The sequence below is a fragment of the Vidua macroura genome, chromosome 10 (assembly GCF_024509145.1).
Source record: "Vidua macroura isolate BioBank_ID:100142 chromosome 10, ASM2450914v1, whole genome shotgun sequence".
NCBI lineage: Eukaryota > Metazoa > Chordata > Aves > Passeriformes > Viduidae > Vidua > Vidua macroura.
Window position 1 is genome coordinate 12,653,665 of NC_071580.1, and position 12,054 is coordinate 12,665,718.

At 43.2% G+C, this 12,054-nt stretch overlaps 1 protein-coding gene across 1 annotated transcript in view; it reads left to right on the top strand.

Annotated features, from left to right (window-relative positions):
• Positions 1 to 5,422: 5,422 nt before the first annotated feature.
• The window catches only part of DLG1 (discs large MAGUK scaffold protein 1), a 144,264-nt gene continuing 137,632 nt past the window's right edge, over positions 5,423 to 12,054 (top strand). Inside the window, 2 exon segments of the mRNA XM_053986145.1 lie at positions 5,423 to 5,501; positions 5,793 to 5,924. Of these exon segments, the coding sequence (XP_053842120.1) occupies positions 5,483 to 5,501; positions 5,793 to 5,924 (151 nt within the window). The 5' untranslated portion in view covers positions 5,423 to 5,482.

The following is a 12,054-nucleotide window of genomic DNA, read 5'->3' on the forward strand; positions in this document are numbered from 1 at the left end:
CATATTTCTTATAATGCTCTAGTTCCTGAGGTTGCTGGAGTAGTAAAACTCACTCTTTTGTAGGACTGTGAACTGTCCCAAACTCAACAGATAAATCTTATTACGAGAGCAAAAGAAAGAAGACTTTGCTGTATACATATGGCATACAATCCCTAAATTGAACAAGAGCTCAAACAACATCAGCACCCACAAACTGCACAATGATAGGGAAAAAAATAGTCTTTTAGACAAAAAGAAGTCTACTTTTCTCTTACTTTCCCTGTAAACAGGAACATGTTCATCTACTAAGCCATGCCCAGCTGGACTCTCTAATGCTAAGAATAAAGACATCCTTGTTTTCTGATGGAGATCGAATTAACCTAAGACAAGTTTCAGTTATGAGGACAAACTGGATATACAGTTCACAAATGAAAATTATGAAGATTGTATTACTGGGGAAACTGACTTCTCTGTATTTAAAAAAAAAAAAAAATTCAAATTAAATAAGCAGAGATGTGTAAGATGATCTCATAAGAATTCCATTGAGTAGGCTTAATTAAATTTGCTGAACAGCGATTTTTTAAAATAAAACTTTGATTTTAACAACTGAAGATCCCATGTAATAGGCAGCAACTTATTTTACCCATGAGAGTGAAGATGATAGACAAAAGTGAGCTGATATTTCAAGTATTAGCAGTACCTACGACAGACACGTGGCTCTTTGGGTTGTGTGACAGAGTAACTGCAGACTGTACTGGAAAGAGTATCTTCAGTCTTTAGTGGCCTCATGAAAATTTTCCATATATAATAGCTTTTGCAGGGAAAAAAGGACAGATTACCATTCCATGTTTTCATTCAAGTAGAATGCTTCCACAAGAAGTTGTTTGCATCTCTTATAATCCACAAAATTACAGATGATGACGAAAAGATGCTCTTCAGAAAAGACAGCACCTGGAAGGTAAGGCTGTGGCACACAATCCAAACTTATCAGACATCAGAGAATCCAGATGAGTGGAGGCATAATGAACAAGCTAACTTCACTCAGGCTTCATTCCTTGTTAAGCAGGGGAAATGAGGCTTCATTAGTTTCATTGCTTCCCCAGTTAGCTGTGAAGCATTGCACTGAGTTTGCAGGGAAGTGAAAGCTTTTCTGCAGCTGTCAGAGATCCTTTCATGAGCATCAACTCCCAGTTCTGAATGAATAAGAGAAATCATCCACTTTGTATGGTGACTTTGGACACTTAATCTAACAATCAAGAGAGCACCAATTTTATTGTTCTTGTGTTTTCTTTCATTAGTAAGCCCTACATAAAAAAATTCATGAGGTTTATTCTTTATTCTTCAACAGTCAGCATTTCTTTTTACTAAAATTAATCTATAATTATAGTATTCTAGAAATGTTCCACTTTATACACCAGTGTTCATCTTTAATTATGAACAGATGTACCTGTATGTATTTAACCTATTCTACCAAATTCCAAAAATGGAATTTGTCTCAGTTTGTAACTACTGTATTTTTTTGGCCATACTAACAAATGTAAATTCTTGCCATGTGATGATGTCTGCAGTCCTTTTTTTTCTTGGTGTTCTTGATTGACATTGTGTGTGATTCTAGGGAATGCTTTTTGAAGTTTCCTGTTCTGAGTTCATTATACCTCTCCAGTTACTGTGTGGGACATCATCTGCAATGCATCCACTGCCAGTTTGAGAAGTCCTCGTTGTCAGCTGGTTCCAGTGGGACTTCGGGGTTCACCAGGTAGCTGGCATGAAGTCAAACCCCTCCGTGTCCTGCTGCCCTGCCTGTGGCCAAAGTGTGACTGCCTCAAAACATAAGAAGCCTGACAACATTCTTGTTTCCTGTGGTGTGGTGCCAGCTGACCAGGTGATGGTTCTAAAGCAGAAAGAGCCATTTTTAAAGTGGCAGCTGGACTGCTTGGAGGAGTAGGAGCTGGTGTAGGATCAGGTACAAATCTGTGGCAGGGCTCACTACTATGATCACTTGCCAGAGCAGGTAGCTGCCAGAAAGTTCTGGCATAGTTTCTCAAAGTGGGAAAACATAATCTCTGTTTCACTATAGTTTATGAAACTGGGGTTATTAGGCTCTGACACAGGGCTGCTTTTTCCCCATGTACAAATGGCATGGGCTAGGATCAGGTGGCTGTTACAGAAGGTTTTCCAGAGAAAAACGTTATGCTGTGCTGGTCTCCCTGCTGCCAAAAGCTGCCTGGTTCTGTATCACACATCCCTCCTAAGCAGTATGTGTGCTGCAACAAGCTGCCTGTCCCTGCCAGAGATCATCCCAGGCAGAACATCCCAGGCATGCTCCTGGCAGCAGCTGCAAAAGGGATTTTAAAGGGAAATCTGAGGGCAGCAAGAAAAGGCCATTGGTCACATCCTCAGGTGCATCTGAGGACTAAAGTGGCAATGGGCTGCTGCTTTGTGTAATTGTCCTGGAGTTCCTGTGCCAAGGGTCATTTTGGAGCACAGCCAGGGTGTGTTAAGCACAGCATAATGCTGACTTCTATACTGACCACATCAGTCACAATTTAAGTACAAGCTTTTCTGTATGCTGCCTGTAGTGGTTTGATTTAAATGATATTGTTCAAGTTGTGGCACAAATGATGCTCTGGTTCACACTCAGTTTTCCCCTCCTCCAAGGGAACTACACAATTTCCTGGAAGCTGGAGCCTGTAAAAGACGATGTGTAACACAGGACAATTTTGCAACACTAGCTCTAGCTGCAATGTTGCTAGTAAAAAAGTAATTTGCCATTCATGGGATATTTTCTGTATGTGCTGGAATTTCAAGCCCACTTTTCATACTGAAGTTTAATACTGTGCTTTCTGGTTCAACTGCTTTCAATCAGCAAATATACTCCTAGAATAGAAACAGAAGTGCCGGGAACCAACATCGTTCTCTGAGGTACAATAAAGCTCACCTAATTGCTTCCTGACTTGCTGATCCATCATCCTGACCCCCTCTTTGATGTTTTCTTTTTTTTTTTTTTTTTTTCCTAGAGCATTAGTAACAAGTGAAAAATGCTGTCTCAGGGTGTTATATATGGGATTATTTCTCTATTCCCAGCACAGTGACCGTATGTAATGGGATTATCTCTTATTTAAAATAAAAAAAGACTTGGAAACATCAAATACTGTGTATGAAAAAATAGTTTCTTTATAGTGGTTCCTTTAATAGTAAATTTTTTTTTTTTGTTTTATAATAATACATTTTTGTCAGTCAGCAAAACCAACCAAAATGCTGCAGATGTCTCCTTTCTGCTAGCTAAATTTAGATTGTTCTTCCTCTCCTTCTGTATATATATTCCTCTGACATCAAGAGGGCTATTGCCCCTTTACAGCACATTTATTGCTGTTGTAAACACTGAAAACTGATGAGGCCAGATGATGGAGGCTTCTGCCAATGTCCCTTCTTAGCCTGCTTTCATTTCAAAATATCTGAACTGGTACCAGCTGGTGCCAAAATTCTGAGATATGAAAATACAACAAGAAAGGAAGAAAATGGGCAGTTGTGTGTCAGCACTAAATGTATGTTCTGCTCGCTTCAATGAGATGTGTGAACACTTTCACAGTACTTGGCTATGGGAGCAGGAGAAACTCCTGGCACAAATCAAAGAACAAAACATAGGACTTTTGGGGAGGGAAAAGAGAAGCCTTTTCTAGATCTAGGTTAGATGTGTCATAGTGTAAGTTTCCTTAAGATTAGGTGTTTGCCAAAGAGAAATCTGGATCTGACTTTTAGACTTCAAACTTGTGAGAGTTGCCCAGGAGGCTCTTTTTAGGTTCTTTAGGTAAGTTCTTGAACATTTTCAGTTGCATTTAAATCTAACAAGTGTAAATGGAAATGTGAACTTGCATAAAAAACCAAAAACAAACAAAAAACAAAACCAAACAAAAAAAAAAACAAACCAAAAAAAAACAAAACAAAAAAAGCCTAACCAAACAAAAAAACCCACCCACATCTGCAGTATTTGCCTTGAACTTTCAAGTCTCTTTCTGCCTCTCATACGTGTACACAAACAGGGTTTGAAGTGTATCAGATCAGAGGCTCTGGTTTACTGTCCATGTCATTGGGAGATAAGTCAACATTCCCTCTTAGAACAAGAGATTCCCCTATGTCCACCAGCTTTAATATACATTTCCTTTTAGTGGGTATATAGAATATGCTGCAAAGACCGTTTAGCTCACATGTTTGCATCCAAGGCACCTATTTCTATGCTCTGTTACCTCTTTGCCATCTTACAAGAAAACAAGCTGTTTTGCCTTTGAAGGTAATTCCTTACCATTTCCATGCCAGTTTTGAGAAAGTAACTATCATTATTCTGACCAGTACCTGATGTCAGCCTATACAGCCCATTTGTTAAACTTTTCAGGAAGCAAGGCTTTTCATGTTTTCTCCTATGATGTCCTTATGCTGACCTTATGTCCTCTGTTAACTGAGGCAAAGCTATTTCTTTATCTTTACTCGAGCCCTTCCTCCTCACCCTGGTCCTCACCAGGACGACTGGTGGAGCAACAGGTGGAAGGCAGCGCTCTGTGTGTTACTTATTGTGGAGGTCGGTGAGGTCCGCGAGGTATCTTAGTGCTCCTGCCTGTCCCCTGACCTGCGGAACGCGGCCCCGGGCTCCGCAGCCGGGCACGGCTCTACCTGCGCTTCTCACGGCAGGAGCCGCTCCGTGCCCGGCACTCCCGCGGCACCATCACGGCAATTTGCCGCGTGTTGCCCAGAAACTCCCGCACTCCGGGGACAAGCGATACCGCAGGTACCCGGCGCACACCTGGAGCAGTCCCGCCCTCCCGCAGCCCACGCCGGGCACCACCGCCGGGAACGGCAGCGGCGATGGGCTGCGGGTCCCGCCGGGGGCCGGTTCCCATTGCGCTCCCACTGCCGTGCCGGTGCCGGTGCCCGTGCCGGTGCCGCCGAGCCCGGCGCTGGCCGCGGGCGCCCCGCGGGCCGGGCGCGGCGGGGCGGGGCGGGGCGGGGCGGCCCCTTTAAGGCGGGGAGCGCTCACCTGCCTCCTCCCCCCCCCGCCGCCAAGGTGCCGGCCCCGCGCCGGGCCCTGATTGGGCGCCCGCCGGGCCCGGTCACGTGGGGGGGGCGCGCTCCCCCAGCCTCCAGGCCGCCATTTTGGCCGGAAAGTTTGGAATTTCCGAGCAGTGCGGGCGGGAGGCGGCGGGAGCGCCCCAGCCCTGTCCGTCCCGGCCCCGGCTCGCCGCGCCGCCTGCACCGCGCTGTCCCGCCCGGTCCGGCCCGGCGCCGCCCGGCCCGGCTTGCCCCGCGTCGCGCCGAGGCGCCGCGGCGGCGCCGGCGGGAGCCCCGCTCGGAGCCGCTCGCTCGCCGGGCGGCGGGGTCGGTCAGGCGGGGCGGCCGCCGCCCCCCCCGCGCCCGGCCGGCAGGGGGCGCCGCCCCCCGCGCTGCCCCGGGCCGCGCTCCGAGTCCGCGCGGCGGAGCCCCGGGGCAGCCCCGGGCGGGGGCGCGGGGCGCGATGCCCGTCCGGAAGCAAGGTGAGCTCTGCACGCCCGGGACCGCGGCCGCCGGAGCCGCCGGCTGACAGCCGCTGCCGCGGCGGGACGGGCGGGGGGGGGTGGGGGGGCGGCTGGCGGGAGCCGCGGGGCTGCGGGCGTTGCGAGCGCGCCGAGGGCACCGTGGGCACCGTCCCGCCCGCGCTCTCCCGGCTGCGAACAAAGGAGCTGCCGCGCCGGGCCGGGGCGGTCCCGGCCGCCGGGGCTTGTTGCATCCCCGGTGCTCCTGCCCGGTGCGCCCCGGTCAGCCGTGTGTCTGCTCTCCGCTTGCAGATACCCAGCGAGCCCTGCGCCTCCTGGAGGAGTACCGCTCCAAGCTGAGCCAGGCGGAGGATCGGCAGCTGCGGAACTCCATCGAGCGTGTCATCAGCATCTTCCAAAGTAACCTTTTCCAGGCTTTGATAGGTAAGGGTTGGCTTCTTTCAGTTTGTGCACAAGCCGGTCGGTTCTTGCTGATGCTGTCACTTGTGGTGTTAAGAGCAAAAGGTATTTTACCCGTAAGTCAGAAGCCATGTGCTTGTCGTTGTGTTTTTGTTTTGCATAGTAATACACGTGCTGTTGCAGATCAACAGTTCACTTGTTACACGTACTTTCTTTATTTGAGGCTTTTAACTGGTCCAAACTGCTTAAAACTGTGCAATAGTTCTTAATTCTGTGACATGTTGTCCTAGGTTTATTGAGGTTGTTTCTCCATGCATCTTTGTTCACCTGATAAATTTCTAAGGAGGGTGGGGCTTTCTTCTGTCTGTATGTAACAGGTTAGTGAATGAATTGAAATGTTTTTAGTCTAAGGAATCAGGCAATTCCTGTTGAAGAGTCTCTAAAAACATCACAAAGTGTATAACTGAAGTGCAAATTTAACCTAAAGTAAATGAGAGGAAACCCATAATGCTTCAGGGAGTACTACAGTCATCTCTTCTCTTTTGTTGCATATTAAAGTATAGTGAAAGCACTTTTAAGTCTCAGTTTACAGTCCTTACAGTGCTTGACTTGATATATTCCCGTAAGTTCTTAGAAGCAATTGCATGTAATTTTGAATTTCCTGCTGGTCTGTTTGGAAAAAAAAAAAACCCGAGCATAAATAGAACTTGCAGAATCCTGTCTTTATTTGGAAAGTTCCGCAGAGAAACTGTGAGAAGTGTTTTCTTCTTGATTGATTGTCCCTATCTTTATGACAGCTAATGTTAGTTTACCCTCAGGAATCAAAGTTGTTCTGCATCCTTGTCTTTCAATAGTAGCCACTGTCTGAATCGGTGGGACTAATAGCAAACATTGTAGCTATATTTGTTACTTGACTTACTACATGGTTACTGTGCTAGGGTGCACATCTTCCTTCACAGGGCTGCAGCTTCTTCCAACCTGTGTTGTGGTGAAAGCACAGGGACAGGGGAAGCATAAACATGCATTGCTGCTGAATGCTTTCGTCTGGAGTATTTATTTCATCTTGTGCAGATTTTCAGAAGAGAGTAGTTGTGATGGTTTTTTTTTCTTAACATGTAATTTCATGAAGGATAGTTGTGAAAATAGGTCACTTAGGAACTCTGCATTTCTCTTCGCTACACAGTTGATGCTAATCAACTCCATGATGAAGAGCTAAACATAATCCTTGTGGGACCGTGTGAATGGATTCACTCTTTGGCAGAGCAGAATGTTGAAGTCTTGTCTCAAATATTTAATGAACAGCAGCAGCACTTTTTATTTTCACCCAGAAAACTTCAGTGTTGACTGCTATTTTTCTTGTTCTGGGTGTATGTATGTATGTATGAAGGTTTTTTTATTTTAAAACTCTTCAAGGTCCATGCAATACTCTATTTTCTCCCCTTCATTGAAAAGATACCAATCTGTTACCCTTTGATATTCAAACTGCAAGATGTAGTTTTTTTTTTCTCCACATATGAATCTTCATTGTTTATAATTCTACATCTAATATTAGTGGTGGACTTGAAAGAGCAGGCAGCCTCATGTCTGCTGGATTTGTTCTGCAGGAGCAGAAAGGAGGGATGGGTTGTTGCCTGGGTGGGCTGTGTGACCTGTTTTCTGGACTTGTAAGAAGCTGCACATTGCAACCATAGGACCCTAGTTCTTGTTGAGTTCAGTTCATCTGTGCATGCACAGATGCTTCTTGGGCCTGTTGCATTAACTTTGCATTTCCTGGGTCCATGTATGATAGTTTATTAGATTGCATACATATGTTCCCAAACCATCTGGCAGAAGGCTGGTACTTGCCAAGCAATTTATGCTGCCAGCTTGGGTCTTTCTCCATTAACCTGCTACTTTCTGTGCAAATGTCAGGGGAGTTCTTGTTCCTGGCAGGCTGCTCCTGGCTGTTGTTTTCCTGGAAGCACCTTCTTTTATGGTGTGATTACTGCATGATGGAGGTAAAGAGTGGGGAGATTCCCTGGAAAGGCTGTCATCTGGAGGATGGCTGCAGCTACTGGGAAGCCCTTGAGCTGGCTCCTGCTTGTCTTGTTTCCTTGAAGATCTGGGAGCAGGCTGGATGTGTGCTGGGGGTTAGACTTACCTGGAATTCTCTGTTGGTCATTGCTTTATGGCTCATTTTGAAGTTGCATTTTATAGAAGTTGTGATGTGCTCCCAATTGAAATAAGCAATGCTGTTCTGACAGCAAGTTTCAGGCTCAACTATACCAAGTTATTGCTCTTATTGATCCTTCTTCCAGAAAGTGTGCCACTTTTAGTTTCAGGTTTGGGTGCTTCTTCTTTTTTTTAAAATAGAACAACACTAAAAAAATCCCCACCAAACTTCATCCATTTATTTTCTGCTTTTTCTGCCAAGTTACTGCACTATATCCAAGACTTGTTTGCCCATAGTAGGTAGGTTTGTGAAGGTTGTAGTCAGGATCTGCTGTCAACTTCATGTATCTTTTTTAGTATAATTTTTTGACTTGGCAATCAAATGCTGTTCTTTCAAGCAATAAATAGCATTATGCACAGAAATACATCTTTCCGTTTATAATGGAGGAAATTAAATATCCCTGAAAACTACAGATTTTAACAGTATTTCATGTTTATAGATATTAAGAAGTTTTAGAGACAAAAGAGGTTTTAGAAATTGAAAGGGTGTTTTTTTGTAATGTCCACTTGGATACTGAAGAATAAATAATACATTTTTCATTTGAACCTTTTTTATATTATTCTTTCCTTTTAGTCCGCTCAATAACGTTTTAGTTTAGCAATCTACAAGCTTGACCTTGTTCTTGAATTATGGCTTTAAATGGTTTGAATTAGACCAGTAACCAACCAGTCAGTGTGAACAGCCCTGTCACTGGATCGACATTGCAAGTGTTACATTTTAAGTGATGTAACTCTAAGAACTTTGAATCTGTAACAAAAGTTGTAACCACATGTGACCCCCTTAAAACAGCCTCTGAAAAAGCCCATTTTTATATTCTCTGTCTTCCAAAATGTGGTATTTTCCATTGCTTCAACCAGCTATGTGTAATAATGTCTGAGACTTTAATTAAATGACTAGCAAGGGCCTGTAATTAAAATCAACTTGAGAATTGTGTCAGTTTTAAGTCAATTTCCTTTTGTACAGGCTCAAAAATGTGTGGTATCTTTTCTAGTTTTTGATTTCCTGCTTTCAGTTAAAACAGCTTGTTCCCAGTATTCTGATCATTGGTGAGCCAAATTATAGCTATAATATCAATATATAGAACCATGGGGTAGACTTGTTTCACTTTGGTAAGGTGTTCAATATTTATCTTCAAATAGTGAGATAATGATTCTGAAGGTGAGTTCTGTTCTCAGTTTAAGTCCTCTTTACCTTTTCAGAAGCTACAGGTTTTTGAAAAGGTACAGATATATTTTTCTTTTTGAAAATATAGGAAGAAAAACACTTGCATGCAAAAGTAACACTTCTGATAGAAAAACATATGAAGCAGACTTCTGTTTATACACATAATATTCTTGTTTAATTAAGATCTGCTTTTAATGGGTGTCATGTTAAGGTTTACCATATTAAAATAGACTTCTAAAATTAAAAATATTACAGCTATAGCTAGAGACAGAAGGTAGTTTTCTACTTCAGAAGCATTAATTTTCCCAACAAGAACTAACTCCTTGTGCTCTGGTTCCAGAAAAAGGGAATTCTAGGAGAGTCTCTATGTATGCTGGTAATGCAGTTGGCTGTGCTACCCTTCTTGCCTAAAGTAGGGTGGATCTATCTCTCTATCGATCGATCTATCTCTCTATCGATCGATCTATCTATCTATCTAATTTTGTAGGTGTGCATATACAGGCTTTTTGGTAAAAAATGGCAAATCTGACTAGGGAAGGTTCAACACATTGAATTTTATTGTGTAAGCAGGCTCATTTGTTTCACTTAGAGTCCTTTTGCATGAAGACCAGCCTTGAAAATTGTGCTTATGCATTGGCTCTTCCTAGTACTAAACATCCAGTGTAGGAAATTTTAAATAAAAATATGTAGTTGTTTCAGTAATCCTTACTAAACCAAAGAACAGCTTCTCCCAGTAAACATGAAGGTACTTTTAACCATAGTTTGGATGAGCCTTATTAATTGAACAAAACATACTACAAATGCTGTTAATACATTTTTACACCCCAGAAAAGTAAGTCCTTTCTCTGAAAATTTTGAAACAAATTGATGATTTCATAAAATAAGCTCTTTGTTCAGGTTTCTCAGCAGTGTGATTTGGACTGAAAATTCTAGGAATATAAAACTCAGTCTGCAGATTTCTCATCTGTGTCCACATTGCCTTTCTGAACTAAATTAGGAAACAAGCCTAGATTTTAGACTGAAGTAGATTGGATTGGGTCAACACTCCTCAAAGTTGGTCCACTTTGGAGTGGACTGACCACATTCCTGCTACCTGGCATGTGGTCTCAGCTCAGCTGTTTGTGGCAGCTGTGGAGCTCTTCTTGCTCCTTCTCACTCCTCACTAAGCCACCTTGGGAATATTTCCTATACTTTCTGGCTAACTGGAAATCAAACACAGTTAAACACAAGTTCCTCTTCTGAACTGAAACCAAAAGTACTCGCTCCTGGGGAAAGCTCAGTTAGAACTTTTATTTCAGCAGTATGTTAACAGGGCACGTGCCATGATGGCACAGCTAATGGCTCAGGCCTTCCCATTTCCCAAGGTTACTGAAGCCTTAGAGCCTTTCAGACTCTGCTAAGTAAGATTTACATCAAGAATGCAGAAATTCTAGACAGTAAGTTGAGGATCTTATTATAGTCAGTGAATATTGCTGGGGTTTATTATTATGTTTTTTATTAGGGGAAGGTTTAGGGACAATTGGATCTTTTGTGACATTGGATAGTACTGAAATTGTTGCAGGTGCTAAATAGGTTATTTTCACATCAAAATCTTATCCTTGCTTCATTTTTGTGACTTTTTCCCCAGATTGCAGCTTGTGTGATACAACATCTTTACTCATATTTATATGAGGCTGAAGCATCCATGCAGTATAATCCTTGCAACTTTGAGGTGTTCATTGACTTCTGGACAAGTTTCCTAAGGCTTATACTATGGTTATGCTTGCTTTGGTCTCCTTTGAATACACAGAAGTTGGTCAGTTTTACAGAAATTTGACTTAGGGTTGTGTTTACAAAGGTTGTTAAGTTCTTGATTACTTTCATCCAGCTGGAGGGAAGATAAATATTTTAGTTGGTGTCCAGATGACTGGAATGTTAGTTGAGTCATTGTTAGTATGTTTCTGCTGCGCAGTTTGTCTGAATGTCCCAGTCTTTGGAAGAACTTCATGTCTTACTCTTTAAGGAACTTAATAATAAGTGAAATAGTCTCATTGCTCCTCTTTTTTTTTTTTTTTTTTTTTTTAAGGAATTACTTACTGTTTTGTATGTAGTACAGTTTGATAGCTAGCTTGATTTTCAAAGTGTTTTCCACTCTGTATTGCATGTGTGTGTGTGACAGGGCAATGTATTGAATTTTTGGGATTAGGTGCTGCTTTTGGTAGCCTAAAATAGCAAGTAAGTAGTAAGCTGAGCAGCTACTGGTATGCAGATAAATAGTATTGTGGCAAAAGTTTATCCTTGTGGTATTTCAGTGACTGTGTGTTCAGTGTTGAATAGCTGCACTGTAGAATGTATCAATTGCAGTATTCTCTTCCCAGGGTTACCATTGAAAGGATCTGCTAACAAAAAAAAACCAAAAAAAAAAAAACCCTTGTCAATAAATCTGCTGTTCATCCAGGGGCTGAAAAGACAGTAGAAATTTTGAATAATTGGTGTAGTTTCCAGGTTCTGGGAAAGTTTGCCCTCTGGCCTGTCCTTGCTTTATTTCCTATGTTCTTTCACCTCTTTTCCCTAGGTGTGCTGCCTACCTCCTCCCCTGCTTCTGTCCGTGTTCCTGGATTTGCTCCTAATCTCCCTCATCATTTCCTTCAGTGCTGGGTACAGTGTAGAGGAAGGGGGAAAACGAGATATGTCCTGATCTTAATCCTTCTTCCATGGTGATCCCAGCAGCAAGGACAGAACATCTTGTTCAGGTCTGCAGCTGGAATGCCGTGTGCCCCCTGTGCATCTGCTTTGCCT